At 45.1% G+C, this 25,174-nt stretch overlaps 1 protein-coding gene across 1 annotated transcript in view; it reads left to right on the forward strand.

The window, feature by feature from the left end:
• The first annotated feature begins 731 nt into the window (after positions 1-731).
• LOC139379347 (cGMP-inhibited 3',5'-cyclic phosphodiesterase 3A-like) overlaps positions 732-25,174 on the forward strand; it is a 75,171-nt gene continuing 50,728 nt past the window's right edge. The window contains exon 1 of the mRNA XM_071122155.1: positions 732-2,067. Within this exon, the coding sequence (XP_070978256.1) occupies positions 1,147-2,067 (921 nt within the window). The 5' untranslated portion in view covers positions 732-1,146. The remainder of the gene's footprint in view (positions 2,068-25,174) is intronic.

Here is a 25,174-nt window from a genome sequence, read left to right on the forward strand (position 1 = left end):
TCACAAACCGTCAGATCCAGTCTTACATCATGTGAATTGTCCTTCAGTTGCACCTTTGATGACAATATATTTATTTGGCTTATATCCTAAAATCAATTACTTTGATAAGATCATAAAAAGTGAAAGATAGCCTAATGGTTACCCTCTGAAGTTAATTGCTTTCATAAAATAAGCTATGAGAGAAGAGGTGTAAGATGAGCTCATATTTTCAGGATATGGATTGGATGACGTGGCCCATGATGCAAGTGAGTTTAATATGCATTATTCAACCTTCAATAGAAAAAACGTGAGATCTTCTGCCAGCGGCACTGGGAATCTCACGAGCCATTTTCGACTATCATGACATCATGGTATTTATTTCCAGCATAGCCTACAGAAAATGTTATAATTGATGTTTGTGGAAATAGGTCTAACTCTATTGCATTCATTATCATAATTATAATAAATTCCATCACCATCATCATTGATTTGTTTTGTGACGCCTCTCGAGCCACCGGACCAAGCAGGGGCTCTATTTCATCTCCTTTAAAAAATAAAAAATACACGTCAGGATATCTCTATGTAAACATGGTTTACGTCCGGGCAGCAGTATGCCACGCTTCGGCAAATTCCGCTGTTGTTTCTTCAAGGGGAGAGGAGTAGCCTAGCCTATGATGAGCAGAAGAAACGTCAGGGATAAATAATACGGAGAGAGAGGAACAGACGGAGCGGCACAAAGGAGAGAGGAGAGTGTTGTGCGGGAGGGCGAGATAGAGGGAGATGCAGGCAGTGGCCTAGATGTGCGAATCTCCAAGAGTTGCTCTTTCTGGTTCACTGGATGGAGGCTGTTCTCGCGCAGGGAGGACTATAGAAAATATGGGGAGGTTTTACGGTGTTTGTTGAAGGCTACACAGTGAAACGTAACTTTTTCCAGCACGTGTTTTCGTTCATTCGTGTTCTGTATTTTTATGTGGCCTACTTTATGTGTGTTTTGGGGAGAAATGGGTCAATGATTTCGAGACGCGCAAGCAGTAGCGCACAGTCCCACACATTGCCGCGCGTTATGACTCTCTCTGTCAAACATGGGGTATGAAAATGCGCTGAACCTTTCACATTTACACACCGTGAATATATAGTTCACGCCGCTTCCTTCGTCCCCCCTGTGTGATGACGATGGAAGTGGAAGTTGACAGCGGCAGAGGTATATCAAGGAGCGCTCATGATAAATGCCCCCGGGCGGTGGAGCGCAACGGCTATGTGAAAACATGTGTCACCCCTCTGTATCAGGACGCGGGCTGCCAGTCGTGGCTGAGACTTGCAGATATATGGAGTTCCCTAAGACTTTCGTCCGCGGTGTGTGTGGGCTCTGTCTCGGTTATTCTTGCTTTGCTGGTCAGATTGGTGGACTGGGACGTGGAGCAGCAGAGTTGCAGCAGCAACAGCAAGAATAACGGCGAGTCTGGTTCTCTAGTTCATTTCGTGGCGACCTGTGTGGTGGAAGTGTTGTTGAACGTTTGGTACCTCGTGTCCCCCGTCTTCACTCTCGTAGGTGCCTTCTTTTGGGTTGGCTTGTACCTGATCCGCTGCGGGGTGCTGATCCGGACCGCGGTGTTCCTGTTGGCAGTGTGTCACTTCGGCGAAGCAGCCGCGCAGTCTCTCCTGCACGGAGCGGAGGACCAGTTGTTGTCTTTCACCGCCACGGTGGTGGTTCTATCCTGTCTAGCCGTCGGGGCGCTGATGGTGGTCAGACTCGGACAGGGGGTTTCTGTCATCGTCTTCATCAGTATCATCAGAACTGTGTCTCTCATCTCCCTCAACAAGATCCGGGCCAGCTGGAGACCCTACCTGGCGTACCTGGTAGGAGTGCTGGGGGTCCTGCTAGCGAGGTATGCTGACCGGCTCCTGACGGGCTCAGTGCCACTCGGGGCGGGTTGTAGCTACGTGACAGCGGGGAAGGAAGAGAATATCATTCCCGTGTTTAAAAGGCGACGAAGGTCCAGTTCAGTGGTCTCTTCAGACATGGCGCACAGTCACTGCAACAGCAAGTCCCACCGAAGGACCTCGCTCCCATGCATTCCACGGGAACAGGTAAAAGCTTAGCTATAATTTGAATGTTTGGCTTTTTTTTTTTTTGGGTTAGAGCAAGGGAATGACGCAAAAATGTGCCCACAATTTATGCATTGTGCCCGAATGTATTATTATTAGGATTGTGACTAGTATTGTTATTATTATTAGGCATATTATTATTACATTAGAGGGTCCTTTGACTTACTTTGCGGGATGCCTCAAAGCTTAGCTTCTTCTCGGGCAAATATTCCTATAGGCTGCTCTGAATATAGAACACGTGTGTTTACTTGTGCCGATTCTACCATGAGCACTTTATCTACACTATTAAAGGGAAATACTCTCTGCATGCACGTTCCCGACCCTGGCTGCCTTTTTCTGTTCTATTTTAAAGTAGGCCACTGTTCAAATGGCAAGTATGTGTTTGTGCTTTTGATAAACCAACTGTGTGCCACTGTCCAAGTGGTCCGTATAGTGTATACGCTGTGTGTCCAGTCCATCCATCTAGTGAAGGATTGCTTTGCCCTTCAGGTAGTAAGTCATACCAGGGTGGGTCACCTGAGACAGAGTCAGGGCTGATAACCAGCCCTCAAACCCGGCCTTTTGTTTGACCTGGCCGGGTGGCTCTGGCTCGGCGGAATGGCTTTCACGTCAGCTCACACCAATTGTAAAAGGTTATCAGTAGTTAGAGACTGATATCAAACACATTTCCGCATGGTTTACTGTAATTCATGCAGGTTTTTTTATAAGGTAAGTTACCAGGAAATGCGTTCTACAGACCGGCTTGAATGTGGTTTATGTGAACAAGGAATGAATCTTAAATGTGAAGGTACACATTCTAGAGTATATTTTTATTGTATTCAAGTGCATTTACTGACCTTACCTGTTTTATTCCGCCTCGTGCTTTGTTTATTTTATGTCTAAGGACACTGTGTATCCTGAGGAGGGTTTCCTGTCTGTAAGAACAGATTTTGTGCAATGCTGGACTTTTTTTTGAATACTGCCTGAAATCTTCTCTCGTCATTGAATTGCAATTCAAAACTAGCACAGCTGCTACATTTTAAATGCAGATGTACACGTTTTGTGCATGGGGCTCCCCAAGTATACACCCTGTATGAGCTGTACAACAGAGAAGACATGCTGTACGGCTGGCAACGTTTTTTTTAATCATCCTCAGCATGCATGATGTGAATGAACACATCCATATGAAGCTGAGGTACTCTAGTATGTCAACCAGACCCGTGGGTAGTGTTCATAATGCATCATCTCAACTGTGATTTCTACAACAAAGTGAATCGACAACGACCGGTCTCATAGATGTTAGATTTGCCGTCCCTTGATCTTCACGCGTAAACTCTCACAACAGCTCTACCTCCTCCACACCTTCTCAGCAGCCACCACTGTGTTGCCTCCCATTGACGTTACGCCCTCTGGTGATAGTTTAGAATAAAACCAAAATAAAAAAGGTATCCAAGTTGAGATAATATCCAAGCAGACGCTTTGTGTTGGCAGAAGGGCCAGATACCGGTCTGTCTCCGAAAGGTTTCACATTTATTCGTCCCAGAGGGAAATTGGTTTTGCAGCAAAGGAGCGTAAAAAACAACAACATTGAACATATAAAATCCACATGGATATCCACAGGGATATTGTACTTTGTACTCAGGATAAGCACGCTGTCCAAAGTCTTAAATATAATGACTTCTTTTTAAGTAAGAGGCCCCAGCTGGCCCATAGCTTCATACGGGTGTTTATTGCAACGTGTTTAGGCCATGTGTTTTGGTGTTGACTGTTGAGTGACTTTGGGCACATCCCTTCTGAACTGTACACAGTGTGTTAGCGATGGGGTCGTCTGAGCGAAATCGTGTTCAATGATGCTGACCAACAACACACCACGACACGAGGCCTGACAAATTGGCCCCCCTCTCTCAGAGGACTTGGTTTTCGGGAGCTTTGATACTCAAGAGGCCTTGCGATTGGTCAGGGTGAGTGCTGTGCAGAGCGAGAGGCCCAGGCAGCGTGTCCTGTCCTCCACGGGCGTCTCCTTGAAGTGAGTTGCGTAAGCCTCTTGAGAGAGAAGGCTAGCTACACCAGGAGAGGCTCACTGGCTGGATCAAAACAAGTCTGTCTGAAAAACAGGGCCTGGTCGCCGGTCACCAGGGTCACTGTATGTGCTGTACAGTATAGGAAATGATCATATGTCACCGATGATGGTAGGACATTATTCTGTATTCTCTGTAGTGAGTGTTTTTTTAGTGCAATGGAAATTGATTCAGGGTATCATTTTAGAAGCAGCCTTATGTTTTTCCCAAGGGTTAAAAACAACCTAATCTTGTTTGTGTGTGTGTGTGTGTGTGTGTGTGTGTGTGTGTGTGTGTGTGTGTGTGTGTGTGTGTGTGTGTGTGTGTGTGTGTGTGTGTGTGTGTGTGTGTGTGCGTGTGTGTGTGCAGCTCTCCTCTGGGTGCAGTTCTCGCTCAACTCAGAGAAGCATAGATTTTCATAAACCTGTCCTCCTGCAGTATTTATGAGCCAGCCTCCTCTGACTGCCTGCCAGGATGTGTTCTTGCTTTACATTGCAGCATCAAACAGATCCAAGAAGTCCTCCACTGCTACTTCAAACTCTCCTGTCGCCATTGTTTTTCTCAATGTTGCCATAATGTCACGCTTACGATGCGTTTATAGATGTGTACGGTAGGCTTTATGAACAGTCAGCTCTTAGTAAATCATTACCATCTGTATAATATAGCGTGTATAGTTTGAGGAAGACATTGTAATGTCAGATGAAACCGTTTCAGATAGGTGACTGCTTCATAAATAGCTTTTTAATGAATTCTGGGGGATTTCTTAGAACGCTAGAGCACTTCTAATGACATATCACGATATAAATCTCCTTTTAGACTGAGTGCATGCAGAGACAGTGTGAGTAGCTGTGTGGTAGCGCTGCAGTGGACTAGCTAGCTGTTGTTTGTGTTTTAGCAGAGGCTTCTAGAGGGATATGATTCGAGGAAATAGCCTTTTCTAGTAAGTTCCGGGCGGATTCAATCCAAACTTTGGCACAGTAATAGAGACGTTGTAAGTAGGACTTTTAAAAATTCCATTTTATGAGATTAGTTTCTGCCTTGGTTCTCATTTTCATTTTAACCATCCACACACACAGAGGACTGTTTATTATACAATGCCACACATTATAACAATGCTTCTGCCAAAATAGCTGAATGCTTGAAAAATAGTTGGGGCTCCAACAGTCCAAACAGTTCTGGATTTTGTTCAATTTTCTAACTGTATATTACCTAATCATCAAACGTCTAAATATTTCTATGAGAGAGAGAGAGAGAGAGAGAGAGAGAGAGAGAATGACAGAGAGAGAGAGAGAGAGAGAGAATGACAGAGAGAGAGAGAATGACAGAGAGAGAGGAAAGAGAGAGAGAGGGTGTGATTCGGTTAAATTTGAAGGAGAAAAGGGTGCAGCTAGAATCTATTTGAGGGAAACACTATTCTCTCAATGACGCACATTCATTCCCACAGAGACCCGCCACATTATGCTCTGTGCCATAGATTCCTGAATTTCTGTGCCACTGATACAAGGTTAGTAGGCTGGACTATTCTATCTGCCCTCATAGGTTTAGACTATAGTCCCCAAAAGGGCCTGGATCGTGTACAGATGTTGGATCTTATTTTGATCCCCCTGTTGCAGGAGAACATTCCTGCAATGCAGGAAATGTAAAGCTTGTAATGTATTTGAGGTTTAAAAATGCTTCTGGAATTTGTAAATCCCAATTTGAAATTCGACTTGATTTTCCCTTAAGAAAAATTGACCAACCCCTACAAAAATGTACATTAATTATAATCCACATAAGTATTCACATTTCCTGTTGCTGCAGGATTATTTTCATGCTGTAGCAAACTGGCTCAAATTAAGATCCTACATCTGTACAAAAACAGATCAACTTAGAACCGGTTTGTACTTAACGTAGTAGCTTCTTGTGTGTGTGTCACAGCTAGGCCGCTCACTCACCAACAAAATAAGCTTGGCCGTGCCGAGCTTGTGTGTGTGTTGAGCATATTCCTCTACATGTTGTCATAGTGTACATTCACCTGTTTTCATCTTGTCGGAAGCAGAGAGGGTGTCTTTTCTACCTGATGACTAGACATGCTGAATGTTGACTTTATTAGTCTGCCTAGCCTTCTCTGTTTAATTGAGCTTGTCTGTGTGTGAATGGACAGAGGGATCTTTTACGTACACACACACACACACACACACACACACACACACACACACACACACACACACACACACACACACACAAGCTCAGCACGGCCAACCTTATTTTGGTTGTGAGTGAGAGGGGCCTAGCTGCGACTGTGAGAGGGCGTCCGAGGAATGTGTAGCTTCAGCTGTTTGATGGGCCCGCCGGCTGCCAAACCTCATTCATTTAAAAAACACAGCGCTGCACAGCGACCCGAGTCTCAGAGAACAGCACCACTGGTACACGGTCCTGGAGAGGAAGCGAGACGGAGAGGTTGAGGTAGGGAGGTATAGAGAGATGCAGGGGAAGAAGAGAGTGGGAGGGAGAAGCAACGAGAGAGAGGGGGAGATGCAGAGAGGGAGCGACAAAGGAAGATCTAGATTGATAGACAGAGGCAGGAGTAAAGGATAGGAGAGGTAAAGAAAGATAGACAGCGAGCAAGAGAAGAGAGAGCTGTGCCCTTTTGTCACCAGGTGTGCAGCTGTAGCTCTTATGAAGAAAAAAAAAGAATGAATGGACCCCCTCATTCCGGCCAGAGGTAGGTGGATAAGGAGGGAGGAATGGAGGGCAGAGAGCAAGTGGGGAAGAGAAGGATGGGTGATGGAGAGTGGTGAAAGACGTGAGTGAGATGGAGAGAAAGGGAGGAGGGAGAACAGTTTCCTGCCAAGTCTACCAAAGATGTCAGTCGTAACAGGACAACAGCCTAGCTGCCCTGTGAAACCTCACCACTGTTCCTATAAACACACCACAGCGCCGCTCTGCTCACTAAAACACTAACGGACACCACACTCAAATACTAACACACACTCACTCCGAACACTTAAACATTTCTACAGTTTCTGCCATGGCTGCCAAGGCAGTGTCTCCCATACAGACAATGCTTCTTTTCCATGTACTTGTTTTTTTCTATCCAGTACCTGAAGGTACATTAGGATTTGGGTTGTTTTCGCTTTCCATTCACTAGTGAAACATAGCAGATGCCTGTATAGTCTCTTGTGTCGGGAGTTAGAGACCAGAGTCATCCCAAAGAGAAATTCTGCCTCCGGTTGTCACAGTCTGACTTATCCTCCTCATTAGGAGTTCATTATCAGACTCACGTCAACATCACTCACATGTGAAACAGGAGGGATGGGATGTGTCTGTATGCTTGCCTGGGCAGCCGAGCGTATGCTCCATGTTTGCATGATTGTGATGGCGTGTTTATGTGTGTGTGCACATATGTTTGCGTCAGTACCATACTGGTTTGCCCACATACCGGTATGTGCAAAATGTGTATGCATAATTGTGTACCCACATGTGGATATGTGTGTGCTTGTGCATCTGTGTGCGTGTTTGAGAATTTGTGTGTATGAGTGTACCAGCGAGAGAGAGAGAACGCTCAAGCCCCAACTCTAGCTGACTAGCTGTAGGGCTGCTAAGCCCACTGCTGAGAGGCAGTTTGTTTATTTAACCTGGACTGGCCGCTGTCCAGATCCCATCTCCCCCGCTTCTTGCTCCCTACCCCCTCCTCCTCTCTCCCCTGCTCCCAACTTCCTACTCCCCTCACCCTGCTCCCGGCTAGCCTCTCCTCTCTCCCCTCTCCCCTCAATGTGCTCCCCTCTCCCCATATACAGAGTTGCTACCCTGCTGGCCAGCCATATGAGCCCCTGGCCCCAGACAAGGAGCGTACTGTTACCCACTCAATGGTGTGTTTTAGTTTGAAAATATGCCCAGGAGATGGGGAGGGGGGGGAAGAAAGCCAGCCTTTAACAGAAACCAGGTCTGTACATCTGTTTGTCCGTCTGAAAACGAGTGAGAGCCAGGGAGAGCGAGGGAGAGGCTAGAAAAAAAAGGTTGAAGGATTTTGGTGCAGGGTTTGTTTTCTCTGAGTCTATTTTAATTAGAGAGAGAAGTGGGCTAACTGCTGCCGTGTAACACCGCACAGCACAATGCCATGTTCAGGAGGAGAGGCATGGAGGAGTCTCAGTCAGCGTACGAGGAGGTGGACTGATGCGTGGTCAGATTTTTTGTTGTTGAAAGGAGGCGTTTATTCAAATAATTATGCAACCGGTGTTTCAGTTCATTGGAGGGAGCAGACAGCTAATGTGATCAATTGTCTGAATTCCGATGAATCATAAGTGTAATGATAAAATATGATAGATTTCTCTAAATGTCTATAATAGCGTCCTGTTATAATGGCTCAAGCCCCTATATCAGCAGCATTGGAGAACTGTCCTTGAGAAGCCTTCCAGATGACTACAGTCCTCATAAACCATGGAGGAGTCCTCATAAACCGTGGAGGAGTCCTCATAAACCGTGGAGGAGTCCTCATAAACCATGGAGGAGTCCTCATAAACCGTGGATGAGTCCTCATAAACCACGGAGGAGTCCTCATAAACCACGGAGGAGTCCTCAAACCACGGAGGAGTCCTCATAAACCACGGAGGAGTCCTCATTAACCACGAGGAGTCCTCATAAACCACGGAGGAGTCCTCATAAACCACGGAGGAGTCCTCATAAACCTCGGAGGAGTCCTCATAAACCTCGGAGGAGTCCTCATAAACCTCGGAGGAGTCCTCATAAACCTCGGAGGAGTCCTCATAAACCTCGGAGGAGTCCTCATAAACCTCGGAGGAGTCCTCATTAACCATAGAGGAGTCCTCATTAACCATAGAGGAGTCCTCATAAACCTCTGAGGAGTCCTCATAAACCATAGCTCCTGTCCACCGATCACGTTACTATGGCCCAGTTGAACATGCAGCGTTATTGGGTTCGGTGTGTGTGTGTGTTTGAGCGATGAGTGTTTTTTAAATGTTCCTACTGTATAACCAGGTCTTTATTGTAAAATATAATTCGTTCTCATTGGCTTACCTGACCAAATTAAGGTTTGAAAAATTGACATTGCAGATTGTTGATGCTTCAGAATAAAATCTCCTACATTTCTGAATTGAGCTTTCTGTGGACCAAGAGGGTTCCAGGCTAGCCCTCTGAGTTGCCCAGTGCTTCTGCTCTGTCATCAGTCTGCTGGGCTGCAGTGTTTGCCCTGCCTGACCCCTGCCTCCTCCAAGGCTCCACAGTGCCTGGTGCTGTGGTTGTCTATCAGGTAATTGCCAGTGTAATTGCATCACATGCAGCTGGTAGTGTTTTTCCACTTCCATTACTCTCTTTGCTTGTGTAATGCTGCTTTTACGCAAAACCCAATGGAGACGTGCGCAATGCAGTGAATTACACGAAGCTGTCTGTTCCTGGAGCCAAAGAGAACCTGCTGCTGGGATACACTAGGTTTGGATCAGATCTTTATCCTGAGAAATGGTTCTGGGATTAGATAGGGACAGTAGGCTACTTGCCTGTTTCTGCTTAAGCCAAGAAGTTGTTGTCTTGTTTTGGCAAGGCAACAATGTACTAGTATTGGATGCAGATGTCTTGGAACTATTAATGAGTCATACGTTAGCTTACGTAGCTTAGCATATGGATGAAGGGATATTGCTCAGATGCATCATCTTAAAACAGTGAATAGTATATAGGTAAACTTTGTGATGGTATTCTTAACAGAAGCTGTTTTGACCCCGGATATCTTTAAGGTCATGGGTTCTAACTATTTCTGTGGACGCAAAAGTATAAACAGTGTGTTCTGAAAATATTCAGACCCCCTTGACCTTTTAAACATTTTGTTACGTTACAGCCTTATTCTAAAATTGATTCAAATGTATTTTTCCCTCATCAATCTATACACAATACCCCATAATGACAAAGCAACAATTGGTTTGTAGAAAGGTTTACTAATTTATTAAAAATACAAAACTGATATCACATTTACATAAGTATTCAGACCCTTTACTTAGTACTATGTTGAAGCACCTTTGGCAGCGATTACAGCCTCGAGTCTTCTTGGGTATGACGCTTGGCACCTGTATTTGGGTAGTTTCTCCCATTCTTCTCTACATATCCTCTCAAGCTTTGTCAGGTTGTTCAACTGGGTTCATGTCTGGGCTCTGGCTGGCACACTCAAGGACATTCAGAGACTTGTCCCAAAGCCACTTCTGCGTTGTCTTGGCTGTGTGCTTAGGATCGTTGTCCTGTTGGAAGGTGAACCTTCATCCCAGTCTGAGGTCCTGCTCTGCTCTGGAACAGGTTTTCATCAAGGATTTCTCTATACTTTACTCCGTTCATCTTTCCCTCAATCTTGACTAGTCTCCCACTCCCTGCTTCTGAAAAACATCCCCACAGAATGATGCTGCCACCACCACCATGCTTCACCGTACGGATGGTGCCAGATGTCCTCCAGACGTGAGTTCAATCTTGGTTTCATCAGACCAGAGAATCTTGTTTCTCATGTCCAAGTGGGCTGTCATGTGCCTTTTACTGAGGAGTGGCTTCCGTCTGGCCACTCTACCATAAAGGCCTGATTAGTGGAGTGCCCCACAGATGGTTGTCCTTCTGGAAGGTTCTCTTATCTCCACAGAGGAACTCTGTCAGAGTGACCATCTGGTTCTTGGTCACCTCCCTGACAAAGGCCCTTCTCCCCTGATTGCTCAGTTTGGACAGGCGGCCAGCTCTAGGAAGAGTCTTGGTGGTTCCAAACTTCTTCCATTTAAGAATGATGGACGCCACTGTGTTCTTGGGGACCTTCAATGCTGCAGAACATTTTTGGTACCCTTTCCCAGATCTGTGCCTCGACACAATCCTGTCTCGGAGCTCTACGGACATTTCTTTCTACCTCATGGCTTGGTTTTTGCTCTGACATGTACTGTCAACTGTGGGACCTTATCTAGACAGGTGTGTGCCTTTCCAAATCATGTCCAATCAATTGAATGTACCACAGGTGGACTCCAATCAAGTTTTAGAAACATTTCAAGGATGACAATTAATTTGTAAAAATGAAATCCATTTTAAAATAAAATTGTAACATAACAAAATATGGAATAAGGGAAGGGGCCTGAATACTTTCCGAATGCGCTGTACATGTACAGTGCCTTCAGAAAGTATTCATAACCTTTGACTTAGTCCACATTTTGTTGTTTTACAGCCTGAATTCTAAATGGATTAAATATTTTTTTTCTCAACCATCTACACTCAATACCCCATAATGACAAAGTGAAACATCTTTTTTGAAATTTTAGCAAATGTATTGAAAATGAAATACAGAAATGTTGAATTCACATAATTATTCACACCCCTCAGTCAATACATGTTAGAATCACCTTTGGCAGTGATTACAGCTGTGCATCTTTCTGGGTAAGTCTAAGAGCTTTGCACACCTGGATTGTACAATATTTGCACATTATTATTTTTACAATTCTTCAAGCTCTATCAGGTTGGCTGTTGATCATTGCTAGACAGACATTTTGAAGTCTTTCCATAGATTTTCAAGCCAATTTAAGTCAAAACTGTAACTAGGCCACTATTTTTATTCTATACTGGCTTCTTTCTTTTCACTCTGTCATTTAGGTTAGTATTGTGGCGTACTTCCCATGTTGTTGACCCATTCCCCATATCACAGCCATTAAACTCTGTAACTGTTTAAAAGCCACCATTGGCCTCATGGTGAAATCACTGAGCGGTTTCCTTCCTCTCTGGCAACTGAGTTGGGAAGGATGCCTGTATTTATTTATTGATGTAGTGATACACCATCCAAAGTGTAATTAAAAACAGATACTTATATGTGTGGGGTACTGAGATGAGGTAGACATAGTCATATTATTGCACACAGAGGAAGTCCATGCACCTTATTATGTGACTTGTTAAGCACATTTTTACTTCTGAACTTATTTAGGCTTGCCATAACAAAGGGGTTGAATACTTAATAGACTCAAGACATTTCAGCTTTTCATTTTTTATGAATTTGTAAAAATGTCTAAAAGCATAATTCCATTTTTACATTATGGGGTATGCCAGTGACACAATCTCAATTTAATCCATTTTAAATTCAGTCTGTAACACAACAAAATGTGGAATAAGTTAAGGATGTGAATACTTTCTGAAGGCCCTCTATGTGTTTTATGCAAGGCCTGAAATGCACAGAGTGAAGTAGAGAAAGCACTAAGACAGTGGCTGTTCACTCTGCCCTATCCTTCAACCAGCCTGCCAGACCTGCTCTGTTCTGTGTTGTTGGAGAAGTAGTTATTCCCTGGTATTTGGGTGGTAATTTTGCGTACACAAGTCAAGGCATTCTGAGCACAGACGTATGCAGGGACTGAATACAGTGACTGAAGGCGCTTGAAGATGACCTCATCAGGCTGGTTTGTTTTTATTTGCCGACACACTGCATTTTTCAGCTTTTTCATACACTGGACATGTTTTATGAGGCCATAGGGAGAAACCAGATTTTTTTTTAAATATTTTTTTGCCAGGTTTTCAACCGGAGTAGCTATCGTGTCGGTTGTTTTGGTGTGGAGGATGGGGGGTGCGTTGCATCCTCAGGTGTGGCCCAGCTGCCACACGCGCACAAACACAAACCTCCACCCCCCATGAATTACTTCCAGAAGGCCTAATGTGTTCCAGAGCAGGGAGAGTCGCTTTAAAACTCAGGCCAGATGAATGCTCTGTAATAACAATTGCGTGTGTGTGTGTGAGTGAGAGAGATGGCTGACTGGTGGCTCGTTACCTCACAGCTGCTGGGCTGATGACGCTGTGCAGAATTAGCTTATAAATGCAAAATAACACAAACTTGGGACAACACAACATAGAGAGAGAAATTAGCTTATAAATGCAAAATAACACAAACTTGGGACAACACAACATAGAGAGAGAGAGAGAGAGAGAGAGAGGACATGACACTAAGGTACAGTACCTGTTGTCTGAGCAGCAAGATGTCTCTGGCAGTGACGCATGATGACGTGTTAACTCTAGTGGCACAGGGAGATTGGGACGGATATGAAATTAAGAGCCAACCATCTCTCTCCCTTGCCTTCAACCAGAGTAGGAAAGGCCCTGTACCAACCCACATAAACTGCACTGGTCATTACATAAGACTCAATGTCCTGTCCCTCTACATCTCACCCTGCATGCTTAGCGGTAGATTTGTGTCTCTCTCTCACTCTCTTACTCACTCTCTTACTCTCTCTCTAACTCTCTCTCTGTCTATCTTTCAGAAGAGTGGCGTCCTCTGAAAGATGGAGTTAGAGAGGGAGTGGCGTCCTCAGCTGCAATCACACGCTGTTATGTAAGGCAGATCTGTGTGTGTGTGTGTGTGTGTGTGTGTGTGTGTGTGCTCCATCATATGGGGCTGGGGTGGACCATCATATGGGGCTGGGGTGAACCATCATATGGAGCTTGGGTGGACCATCATATGGGGCTGGGGTGGACCATCATATTGGGCTGGGGTGGACCATCATATGGGGCTGGGGTGGACCATCATGTAGGGCTGGGGTGGACCATCATGTAGGGCTGTGGTGGACCATCATGTAGGGCTGTGGTGGACCACCATGTAGGGCTGTGGTGGACCATCATGTAGGGCTGGGGTGGACCATCATATGGGGCTGGGGTGGACCATCATGTAGGGCTGGGGTGGACCATCATGTAGGGCTGGAGTGGACCATCATGTAGGGCTGTGGTGGACCATCATGTAGGGCTGGGGTGGACCATCATGTACGGCTGGAGTGGACCATCACGTAGGGCTGTGGTGGACCATCATGTAGGGCTGGGGTGGGCCATCATGTAGGGCTGTGGTGGACCATCATGTAGGGCTGGGGTGGACCATCATGTAGGGCTGGAGTGGACCATCATGTAGGGCTGTGGTGGACCATCATGTAGGGCTGGGGTGGACCATCATGTAGGGCTGTGGTGGAGGATGGTCGTTTGTGTTTAGAAATACACTCTTTATACTCATGCTTCTCAAAGTACTGAATGCCCGTGTCCTGGGCCCGTAACTTTGTTCACGATCCCTCCCTACCACCCCCACAGGAGACCCACATAGTCGGCAGATCCATCCACCTGACCTGTGCTTCATGCTACGCACTTTAGCTACCTTCTTCATCTGTGCTTTAGCTATGTGCAAAAGCATTCATCCATAAATCCTATCCACAAGGTTTATCCTGTAGTCCTATCCTATCCTATTTTATTACCACTACTGCTCTGATTTTATCTGAAAGGATGATTTGATGATATAAATATATGCTGTCACAACATCTCGTTAGTCAGAACATTAGGCTATTCCAATCACTTAGTAGGTCCCCGGGCCTGGGAGGGCTCATCGTAGGGCATGTACAGGAGAGTTTGCTTTGACCCCATCGCCCCATCTGCAGGTAGGATGTTCAGCCACAACATTCAATGCCTCTCAAATTGGTTTGGATGAAATTGTTTTCTAATACTTATTGTGTCTGTCTGACTGATGTAAGCTTTGTCCGTTAGATGAGTAAGTTCACTGGTCTGGTCTACTGTTAGACTCCATTGCTCAGTAAAAACGGTGTTGCCAAACTCTCTAAATAATGAAGGAGCCATAAAGAGCATCGTTCTCTCATAAACAAAGAGAAAGCTCTTTTCATCTAAAAGCAGGGACATTTGCTCTTTGCAGCTGTTGGAGCTGGACATGAAACATAAACCGAGGCAGAACACACACACACACACACACACACACACCGCTCTTGTCCCTCCATCGTTTTCTGCCCATCTGACATTTCAAACAGACGTGCAGAAGAGCGAACAAGACAGGCGGGCAGCCAACGGGAGGGCTGGCCTGGTCAAATAAACACAGGAGCAGTAATCCCTACCAGACCTGCAAAACACACCCTGTGTGTGTGTGTGTGTGTGTTCATGTTCATGGCTCGAGTCATGATCGAACATATGCAACCAGGAGCTTTGTCCTGCCTCCGTGGGTTAAACAGTGGTCCCAGAGGATGTCAGGTTGGATAACCAGCTGTAGTTAACCTCTGCCTTTAACCCTGTATGTCAAGCATAGTGTGTGCATCCCTATGGGAAGCACAACAAGGTGGTTCAAAACATAGCTCTCTGTGGTGGGCTATCATACTGGAGCAAATCCTAGCTTGACGTGTGCCGAGATGTTTGATCATATTTAGGGAGATCACTTGGGCCCACAGGGTTGGTGTTACGCTGTGGTTGACTCATGGTTGTTATGGTTGTCTGTGGTGTGTGAGTTTACGTTCTGCGAACACTGAACATTGACAAGCGTCAAGACCCAATCACCCAGTCCAACAAGCAACACACTTCGCACTTTCATACTCTTAAAAGGAGACACCTCTCACACTTTCTTTATCCTTAGTTACCTCTCTCTGAACTCCCTCTCTCTTCTCGCCATCTCTCTGTCTTTCTATCTCCGTCTTTGTCTTCTCGTTTGTCTCTCCATCTTCTCTTCTCCCTTTTGCTGTTTTTGTGGCTGTGGGAAGACATTGCGAGAGGCAAGGAGCGTCATCGTTAGTGCTCATCTGTGGAACAGACCAGGGGACAGACCACGGCTCTGACGTCTGTACGGGCCATTAGGAGGGGAACACACACAGAACACACACACCATGCGCTTTCCTCTCTCACACACACAGAACACACAAACACACACACAATCGTCAGGATCATGTGGTTAGCTGTGCTGTTTGGCACTGTGGGGCCTGTTACTGTCTGTGTTTATGTCAGTGTGGTCCTCCAGGCATGAAGTCTCTCTCGTCCATTCACCAGCCATTCACTGTTTCCTCCAGCCATCCAGTCACTCCTAATTCCTCTCTCTCTCCTTCTCTCCCCCCCCCCCCCCCCTTATTTCTCCCTTCTCTCTTATTCTGTCTCTCCCTCTATCCCCCTCTCCCTCTCTCTCCAGTCTCATTCAGGGCAGAAGCCCTTCTTATATTGGATTATGTTGTTGTGATGGGCGTTGGGGCGTCTAGTGTTGGTATTACTCAGAAGCAAAGGATTAGGGGAGTTCAGTTTTCCTAGAAAAGCTGTTTTTATCAGGGGTTGGAACCGGTTCAGGGAACAGAACCGAAAACCGGAATATAACGTAATTTTTCTAGGAACAGAATCAGAACCGGGAAAGTGATCTACAGCGCTTTCGGAAAGTATTCAGACCCCTTAACTTTTCCCACAATTTGATACGTTACAGCCTTATTCTAGAATTGATTAAATTGTTTTTTCCCCTCATTAATTGACACACAATACCCCATAATGACAAAGTGAAAATAGGTTTGTAGAAATATTTGCACATTTATATATTTTTTTAAAACAGAAATACCTTATAAGTATTATGAGACTCTAAATTGAGCTCAGGTGCATCCTGTTTCCATTGATCATCCTTGAGATGTTTATTAAACTTCATTGTAGTCCAACTGTGGTAAATTCAATTGATGAAACATGATTTGGAAAGACACATACCTGTCTATATACGGTCCCACAGTTGACAGTGCATGTCAGAGCAAAAACCAAGCCATGAGGTCGACATATTTGTCCGTAGAGCTCCGAGACATGATTGTATCGAGGCACAGATCTGGGGAAGGGTACCAAAAAATTTCTGCAGCATTGAAGGTCCCCAAGAACACAGTGGTTTGGAACCACCAAGACTCTTCTTAGAGCTGACTGCCCAGCCAAACTGAGCAATCAGGGGAGAAGGGCTTTGGTCAGGGAGGTGACCAAGAACCCGATGATCACTCTGACAGAGCTCCAGAGTTCTTCTGTGGAGATGGGAGAACCTTCCAGAAGGACAACCTTCTCTGCAGCACTCCACTAATCAGGCCTTTATGGTAGAGTGGCCAGATGGAAGCCACTCCTCAGTAAAAGGCACATGACAGACCGCTTGGAGTTTGCCAAAAGGCACCAAATGGACTCGCAGACTATATGAGAAACAAGATGATCTTGTCTGAATACCAAGCGTCACATCTGGAGGAAACCTGAAGCATGGGGGTGGCAGCATCACACTTTGGGGATGTTTTTCAGCTGCAGGAACTGGGACTAGTCAAGATCGAGGAAAAGATGAACAGAGCAAAGTACAGAAAGATCCTTGATGAAAACCTGCTCAGTACCTCAGACTGGGTTGAAGGTTCACCTTCCAGCAGGACAACGACTCTAAACACACAGCCAAGACAACGCAGGATTCTCTGAATGTCCTTGAGTGGCCCAGCCAGAGCCAAGACTTGAACCCGATCGAACATCTCTGGAGAAAACGAAAAACAACTGTGCAGCGACGCTCCCCATCCAACCTGACAGAGTTTAAGAGGATCTGCAGAGAAGAATAGGACGAACTCCCCAAATGCAGGTGTGCCAAGCTTGTAGTGTCAAACCCAAAAAGACTGGAGGCTGTAATCGCCGTCAAAGGTCCTTCAACAAAGTACTGAGTAAAGGGTCTGAATATTTTTTTATTTATAATACATTTTCTACGTTTTCTAAAAACCTTATTTTTAGCGTGGTTCAGCTTAGATTTTCAGAATATTCCTATTTCAGCTATTCTCGATAAGCTTCAGCTTGTCATGTAATATTTTTCATAGACCTTTTGTTTGTTGAGTAGATATTACTTGTCTTTGTGTGAGCCATCATTTGAATGAAAACAATAGACAACTGGATGTTCATTCATTCACGTATGCAAATGATACCGGAAAAGGAAACCTCTTCCCCACTTGAGCTCATGATGTGGTTACACTTTTACCCAGTTTTATGTGTACTCTATATACAGGTCTGCTCAAATCTTTTCACCAACATGTCTCTTGTGGTTGTGCTGTTCTTGTGCCCCCTGAGGACAACACTCTGACTCTGAAGTCGAAGCCCTGAGTTGTAGCACTCAACAAACAGGCCCTTGGAGGACAAAGACAGGCAACGTCTATGGTCTCAGCACCACAACACAAAACCTCCATTAGCGCCATTAGATCCAACCCTGCAGGGGTCACATAGACACACACACACACACACGCACACGCATGTCCACGCAGACATACACAGTCACAGTCTAGACTCTATAGGGAGATAAATAAGTACAGTGTGTTTTGTCCAGTAGAGTGATGGTGATGATGGAGCTTCCTGCTGTGTTGACATGTGGAGAAAGCCTCCTTGGGTTGGCTGAGCACTGGTTGATCCATGGTCACAGCAGGGAGAGCGAGCAGGGGTAGACCCGTAATGGCATCTAGAGAGAGAGAGAGAGACTACTATTACATGGAGAGGTCCAGGACAGCCGTAGTGGTGGTCAGGGAAGTCCGTGTACATTAGAGGTCTTCACGGGTCCACCTGAACCCGATTACCCGGGTCCCGACTGGGCCGGGTTTGAAATTCTGTAGTTGACCCTCGGAGCTGGATTCGGATCTAATTTGATTGTCACGGGTCTGATTTGTACGGGTAAGGACCCATACAGACCCGATTGCGACTCATGCTGCTGCCCAGGCTTTTCACGAGAGTACCGCGTGCAGCTTGTTGTTGTCGGCCAATCACGAGTCATCAAAGTGCCACTATCCTCTGGCTCTGTGTGTGTCGTGGCAAGCGAGTTAGGAGATCAATGGAAGATGGAATTAAAAGTTAAATGAGAAGGATGTTTCAACTACCAAGAGCCAACAGGTAGGCTGATAATACTCTATGGAGTTGATGTAATTGTGTAGGACGGGGGAAAGTGCAGCCTATGTAGCCTCAATTAGCCTCCTTCTCTTTTCAGTTTGTTACAGTCAATATATGTACTGTGTAATCAGATTGGATGATAAATAACCTAGCAGGAGGTCAGGAGATGCCATCAAAACCAGCCACTAGGGGCAACAACGAGCACTATTACCATCAAGTAGGCTTGAGCTTTTGCTAAGGTGTTGTGGACGGGGATGGTGGATGGGTGTAAGCTGCGAGCTCCGAAGGTTGCATGTTCAATTCCAGTGCTAGGCACTCATTGTATATGTATATTTTTTTAACCCTATCCCAAACCTTAACTCAATCATTTGGAATTAGTGCCGAAATGTGACTTTTATGCAGAAGGGTTTGGGCGTCTGATTCTGCAGTGAGACTGTGAAAGCTTGTTGCTCTCCCTCCTCCCTGATGCCTGCATGTTGCGCCACTCACACACACCACGCCGTCTCTACCCCGCATTCTGCTAGAACTTCTGGTTCCCTCTCCCTCTGATTTTGCATTAACAGCTTCAGTTAATAAGGCAGCAAAACATTTTTTCTGCGGCTTCCCTCACTCGGATAGGACCCGACTGGGTCTTTACGGGGCCGGGTCTGGTTATCCTCTGGTCCGTTCGGACCGGGTTTCCATATTTTTTGAAAGTATTTATTCGGGTAGGGTCCGGGGAGGAAAGTACCGGGTCCATTTCGTAACGGGTCCAACTTTTTGCATCCGAGAAGACCTCTAGTGTACACACAGTTTCCAGGAAGCCTGAACACTTTCCATGAATGGCTTGGGCTTTTTGACCCACTGTCTGAGTGAAAGCATATTAGCAGAGATGATTATATGCCTGTTGTTTCATCCATGTAACAATGATCTAATCATCGAAGCTAGTGTATCATTCTATTCTCCATCTCTCCGACCAGTATGCTGCTATAATGATAAGAATTTGGTGGGTGATTTATATTTGTCCTATTTCACGTAGGAGTTTGAAATATGTTTTTTTTTTATATCCCAACTCTTCCTGAGACACCCTTGGAGAGGGGTCATGGCCAGGGTCAGCCATTATCAACGGCGACCCTGGAGCAATTAGGGTTAAGTGCCTTGCTCAAGGGCACATAGATTTTTCACCTTGTCGGCTCAGGGATTCAAACCAGCGACCTTTCGGTTATTGGCCCAACACTCTAACAACGGGGTTTACAGACACCGATTGATTGTATGCACATCAATCTGTCATATGAAACATGGGTTGGTCGTTGTCTTTTGAATAGAGTTTTCCAATGCAGCCACTGCATGCGATGTGTGTACAGTACGATTTTAAAACGACCATGAACACTGCACAGTGATCGTGCAGAAATTATGTTTATATTAGTTGTGTGTGTCTGTGTAGCTTCCAGCTGTGTCTTATTAAGCTTCTCTCAGGACTGTAAGAAAACTGAATGAGTTCACTCAGGGTTTGGTGAATTATCTCTCTCTCTCTCTCTCTCTCTCTCTCTCTCTCTCTCTCTCTCTCTCTCTCTCTCTCTCTCTCTCTCTCTCTCTCTCTCTCTCTCTCTCTCTCTCTCTCTCTCTCTCTTCCAGCGATCTAAGAAAACAGAGGCAGAGTGTTTGTATAATGCCTGGCTAAACTCTGGCTTTTCCACCGAGACCTACACGCCCCCAGTTAAAATGTTGACACTTCCAATCCTGCACAAATTGTCCAAGAGCCATTCTTCCTCTGAACACAGCGCATTCTGTGTTTATTTAGATAATCAAGGACATATCCTCCCCTCCACGTCGGCTAAAACAGCTGTCAGACTTCAGTGGCACTGTGTTCTTTAGAAAACAGGAACAAACAGCAGAAAGTACAGTCAGAAAGCACCCATACAACCCTGAAATACAAACTGTTATAATTGCAATAGTAAATATGCTGGATGATATTGGAGTTCCTGTGTCTCAATCTTCACTTTACATGAGAAGTAAATTACTTCACTGACGTTCACGCCACACACCACATCAGTCATTGGGCGCTGAAAGGGGATCGAACGTCAAGGAGGATGCCGCTTTCGCGAGCCGTGACGCACGTGATGTGATGCTCTCTGACAGTAATGGCAGTAAAGAGCTACGCGACTCCAGTATCCTGAGACTGGCTTGCCATTAGCATGGGAAACGCTCCACTTAGAGGGAACCAGTGGAAGGAACTGTTTGTGTGTGTGCGTGCGTGCGCATAAAGCCAGTGGATGCATGAAGCCATTGGATTGCCTCTTAATGCGGCTTGGCAAATGAAGTGAAGGGGTGTACGTTGCGGAAATCACACATCATGATTCTATCTCCAGTCTGGCATTTTCTATGAAAATAACACTGATTCAGGGCCAATGTTTAACAGACCTTTAATTTCTCTTAGATGGACGAGCAGGGCCTTTTCCAAATGGCAAAATTCTAACACGTACATACATCTTACACGCTAGATACAATTGAATGCATGCAGTGAGACACACAACATAAGAAATACAGGCATCCAGCTGTGATACATAGTGTACATACACTAACCGTTAAAAAGTTTGGAGTCACTTAGAAATGTCCTTGTTTTTGAAATAGGCGTACAGAGGCCCATTATCAGCAACCATCACTCCTGTGTTCCAATGGCACGGTGTGTTAGCTATTCTTGTTCTGAGAAATGAAGGCTATTCCATTCGAGAAATTGCCAAGAAACTGAAGATCTCGTACAACGATGTGTACTACTCCCTTCACAGAACAGCACCAACTGGCTCTAACCAGAATAGAAAGAGGAGTGAGAGGCCCCGGTGCACAACTGAGCAAGAGGACAAGTACATTAGATTGCCAGCATCCCGGAGTCGCCTCCTCACTGTTGACTTTGAGACTGGTGTTTTGCGGGTACTATTTAATGAAGCTGCCAGTTGAGTACTTGTGAGGCGTCCGTTTCTAAAACTAGACACTAATGTACTTGTCCTCTTGCTCAGTTGTGCACCGGGGCCTCCCACTCCTCTTTATAACTTGGATTAGCTAACACAACGTGCCATTAGAACACAGGAGTGATGATTGCTGATAATGGGCCTCTGTAGGCCTATGTCGATATTCCATAATAAATCTGCCGTTTACAGCTACAATTGTCATTTATAACATTAACAATGTCTACACTGTATTTCTGATCAATTTGATGTTATCTTAATGGACATTTTTTTTTCTCTTTTCTTTCAAAAACAAGGACATTTCTAAGTGACCCCAATCTTTTGAACGGTAGTGTACCAATGCATGCGCAAAGACACGCAATGCACACTTAGAATGCGTAGGTCCCACTCACCCTCGGGCGACCATCGCAGCACAGTGATGACTTGTATGTAATTGTGCACAAATGAAAATCAAAGTTTGTTGGTCGCCAGCAGATGTTATTGCAGGTGCAGCGAAATTCTTATGTTTTCAGCTCCAACAATACAATATCAATATTCACGTAATCCAAAGGTAAAACAAATAACATAAAATAAAGAACAAGAAATGTCAGAGTGCAGAATATATATATAAATACAGTACCAGTCAAAGTTTGGACACACCTACTCATTCAAGGGTTTTTCTTTATTTGGACTATTTTCTACATTGTAGAGGTAGTAACCAAAGTAGTGTTAAGCCAATCAAAATTATATTTTATATTTGAGATTCTTCAAATAGCCACCCTTTGCACACTCTTGGCATTCTCTCAACCAGCTTCATGAGGTAGTCACCTGGAATGCATTTCAATTAACAGGTGTGCGTTCTTAAAAGTTAATTTGTGGAATTTCTTTCCTTCTTGATAAGTTTTAGCCAATCAGTTGTGTTGTGACAAGGTAGGGGCGGCATACAGACGATTGCCCTATTTGGTAAAAGACCACGTCCATATTTTGACAAGAACAGGTCCAATAAGCAAAGAGTAACGACAGTCCATCATTACTTTAAGACATGATGGCCAGTCGATGCGGAACATTTCAAGAACTTTGAAAGTTTCTTCACGTGCAGTCGCAAAAACCACCAAGTGCTATGATCTTACCCATAGTATGGACTTGGTCTTTTACCAAACAGTGCTATCTTCTGTATACCACCCCTACCATGTCACAACACAATTGATTGGCTCAAACGCATTAAGGAAAGAAATTCCACAAATTAATTTAACAAGGCACACCTGTTAATTAATTTAAAAGCATTCCAGGTGACTACCTCATGAAGCTGGTTGAGAGAATGCCAAGAGCGTGCAAAGCTGTCATCAAGGCAAAGGGTGGCTACTTTGAAGAATCTCATATTTTAATTTGTTTAACACTTTTTATTACGACATGATTCCAAATGTGTTATTTCATAGTTGATGTCTTCACTATTATTCTACAATGTAGAATATCAACACTTGAATGAGTAGCTGTGTCCAAACGTTTGACTTGTACTGTATGTATGTGAATGGTGTATAGACAGTATGCAACGAGTGCGGTGAGACTCGGGGATTGTGTTTTAATAAATAAAACCTCATCCAAAACACGAACGCCGCACAGAAACAGAAACAATGACGCCTGGGGAAGGAACCAAGGGGAGTGACATATTTTGGGCAGGTAATCAAGGAGGTGATGGAGTCCAGGTAAGTATCATTATGCGCGTAACTAGAGGCAGGAGAGGGAGCACACGTGACACAGTATGGACAGTATATGAGTAGAAAAGGTGTGTACACCAGTAGTTATATAGGATACGCCATGACTAGAATACAGTATATACATATAAAGTGGGTAAAACAGTATGTTAACATTATTAAAGTGACCAGTGTTCAATTACTATGTACATAGGGCAGCAGTCTCTAAGGTGCACGGTAGATTACATAATCATGTACCATGTAAGCACGCACGGAGTTGTGTCTGCGGCTGTGACCTCGGCCCACACACATGTCATCATGGTCGACAAACCAGGTTTCCCTAGTTTACTGAAGGTGACCTTTCTCTCCCCCTTCCTCTCCCGCCTCTCAATCTCTCTCTCTCTCTCTCTCTCTCTCTCTCTCATTCTTTCTCTCTCTTTCTCTCTCTCTCTCTCTCTCTCTCTCTCTCTCTCTCCGTCTCTCATTCTTTCTCTCTCTTTCACTCTCTCTCTCTCTCCTCAGTCTGTTTCTGTCTGTTTCTCTCTCTCCTCAGTCTGTTTCTGTCTGTTTCTCTCTCTCCTCAGTCTGTTTCTGTCTGTTTCTCTCTCTCTCTCTCTCTCCTCAGTCTGTTTATGTCTGTTTCTCTCTCTCTCTCTCTCTCTCTCTCTCTCACTCTCTCTCTCCTCAGTCTGTTTCTCTCTCTCTCTCTCTCTCTCTCTCTCTCTCTCTCTCTCACTCTCTCTCTCTCCTCAGTCTGTTTCTGTCTGTTTCTGTCTCTCTCTCTTCATCTCCCGCTCTTTCTCTAGCAGGTTTATGTTTGCTGTCATGAATCTTGTCCTGGAAAACAAAACTGTTAGGGTTAGGCATTAGGGTTAGCAGTATGGTTAAGGTTAGGGTTAACGTTTGGGTTACTTTTAAAATCCGAGTTTGTGGCGCTGCCAGCTATTGACCACTCTGCAGAGCTGCCTCCAGAACATGACACAAAACAATAACCTGCTTTTCTCTACCTTCCTCATGCTCAGGTCTGTTTTTCAACTCCTTGCTGCATTGTGGGATTGTGTGTTTTTCATTTGGTCTGGGTAAAGATGTTTAAACTGTGATTCAGACTGTTCTGTGACAAGTGAGAAACGATCCATTGACGTATGTATGTGGTGCACCGCAGCAGATGGGGCCGACTACACCGTCCAACCTCTTTCTTTGTGTTTCTGAGGTCGGGAGGGTAATTGTTTGCATCTGATGCACAGTGGGACTGGTGTTGATGACGCAGGCAGCTTGGGATAGGGCGGAACCATGGGATATGTAGTTGATATATATAGGACCAGAGGGAGTCTGTCTACTTTAGGTGTTTTTCAGCATTGTCATGGAAAGGAATCCAAATCAAATCTGATGAAAACAGAAACCACTTTTTGAACCAGAGGGCAGAAAGTCTATCTTTGGACTAAGTTTAGACCGATGTATCCGTATCTGGAACTGAGATAATGACTGTTTGTCAGTGTGTTCGTCCCTGTAGACCACTGATTCCTGCTGCTTGGGTGTCTGCTCATCCTGATGGAAGTGATTTAGGACACCAGACACGTCCCTATTACCGCTCACAATGTAATCAGTGGTGTGTCCAGGCAAGGGGTAAGAAGGGTTAATGTAGCTCCTCAATAGCCAGACCATTAGATCTGCCCTAACCCAATCACAGTCATCCAGAGCCCCTCTCTGCCCCTCTCAGTAGCCCTGCCACAGGGAATGTACCTGCCCCAGTGGACTGGACAGGGACAGAGGGCTTCCAGACACACACACACACACACACACCACACACACACACACACACACACGAGAC

This window comes from Oncorhynchus clarkii, chromosome 21, assembly GCF_045791955.1.
Source record: "Oncorhynchus clarkii lewisi isolate Uvic-CL-2024 chromosome 21, UVic_Ocla_1.0, whole genome shotgun sequence".
NCBI classification, from domain to species: domain Eukaryota; kingdom Metazoa; phylum Chordata; class Actinopteri; order Salmoniformes; family Salmonidae; genus Oncorhynchus; species Oncorhynchus clarkii.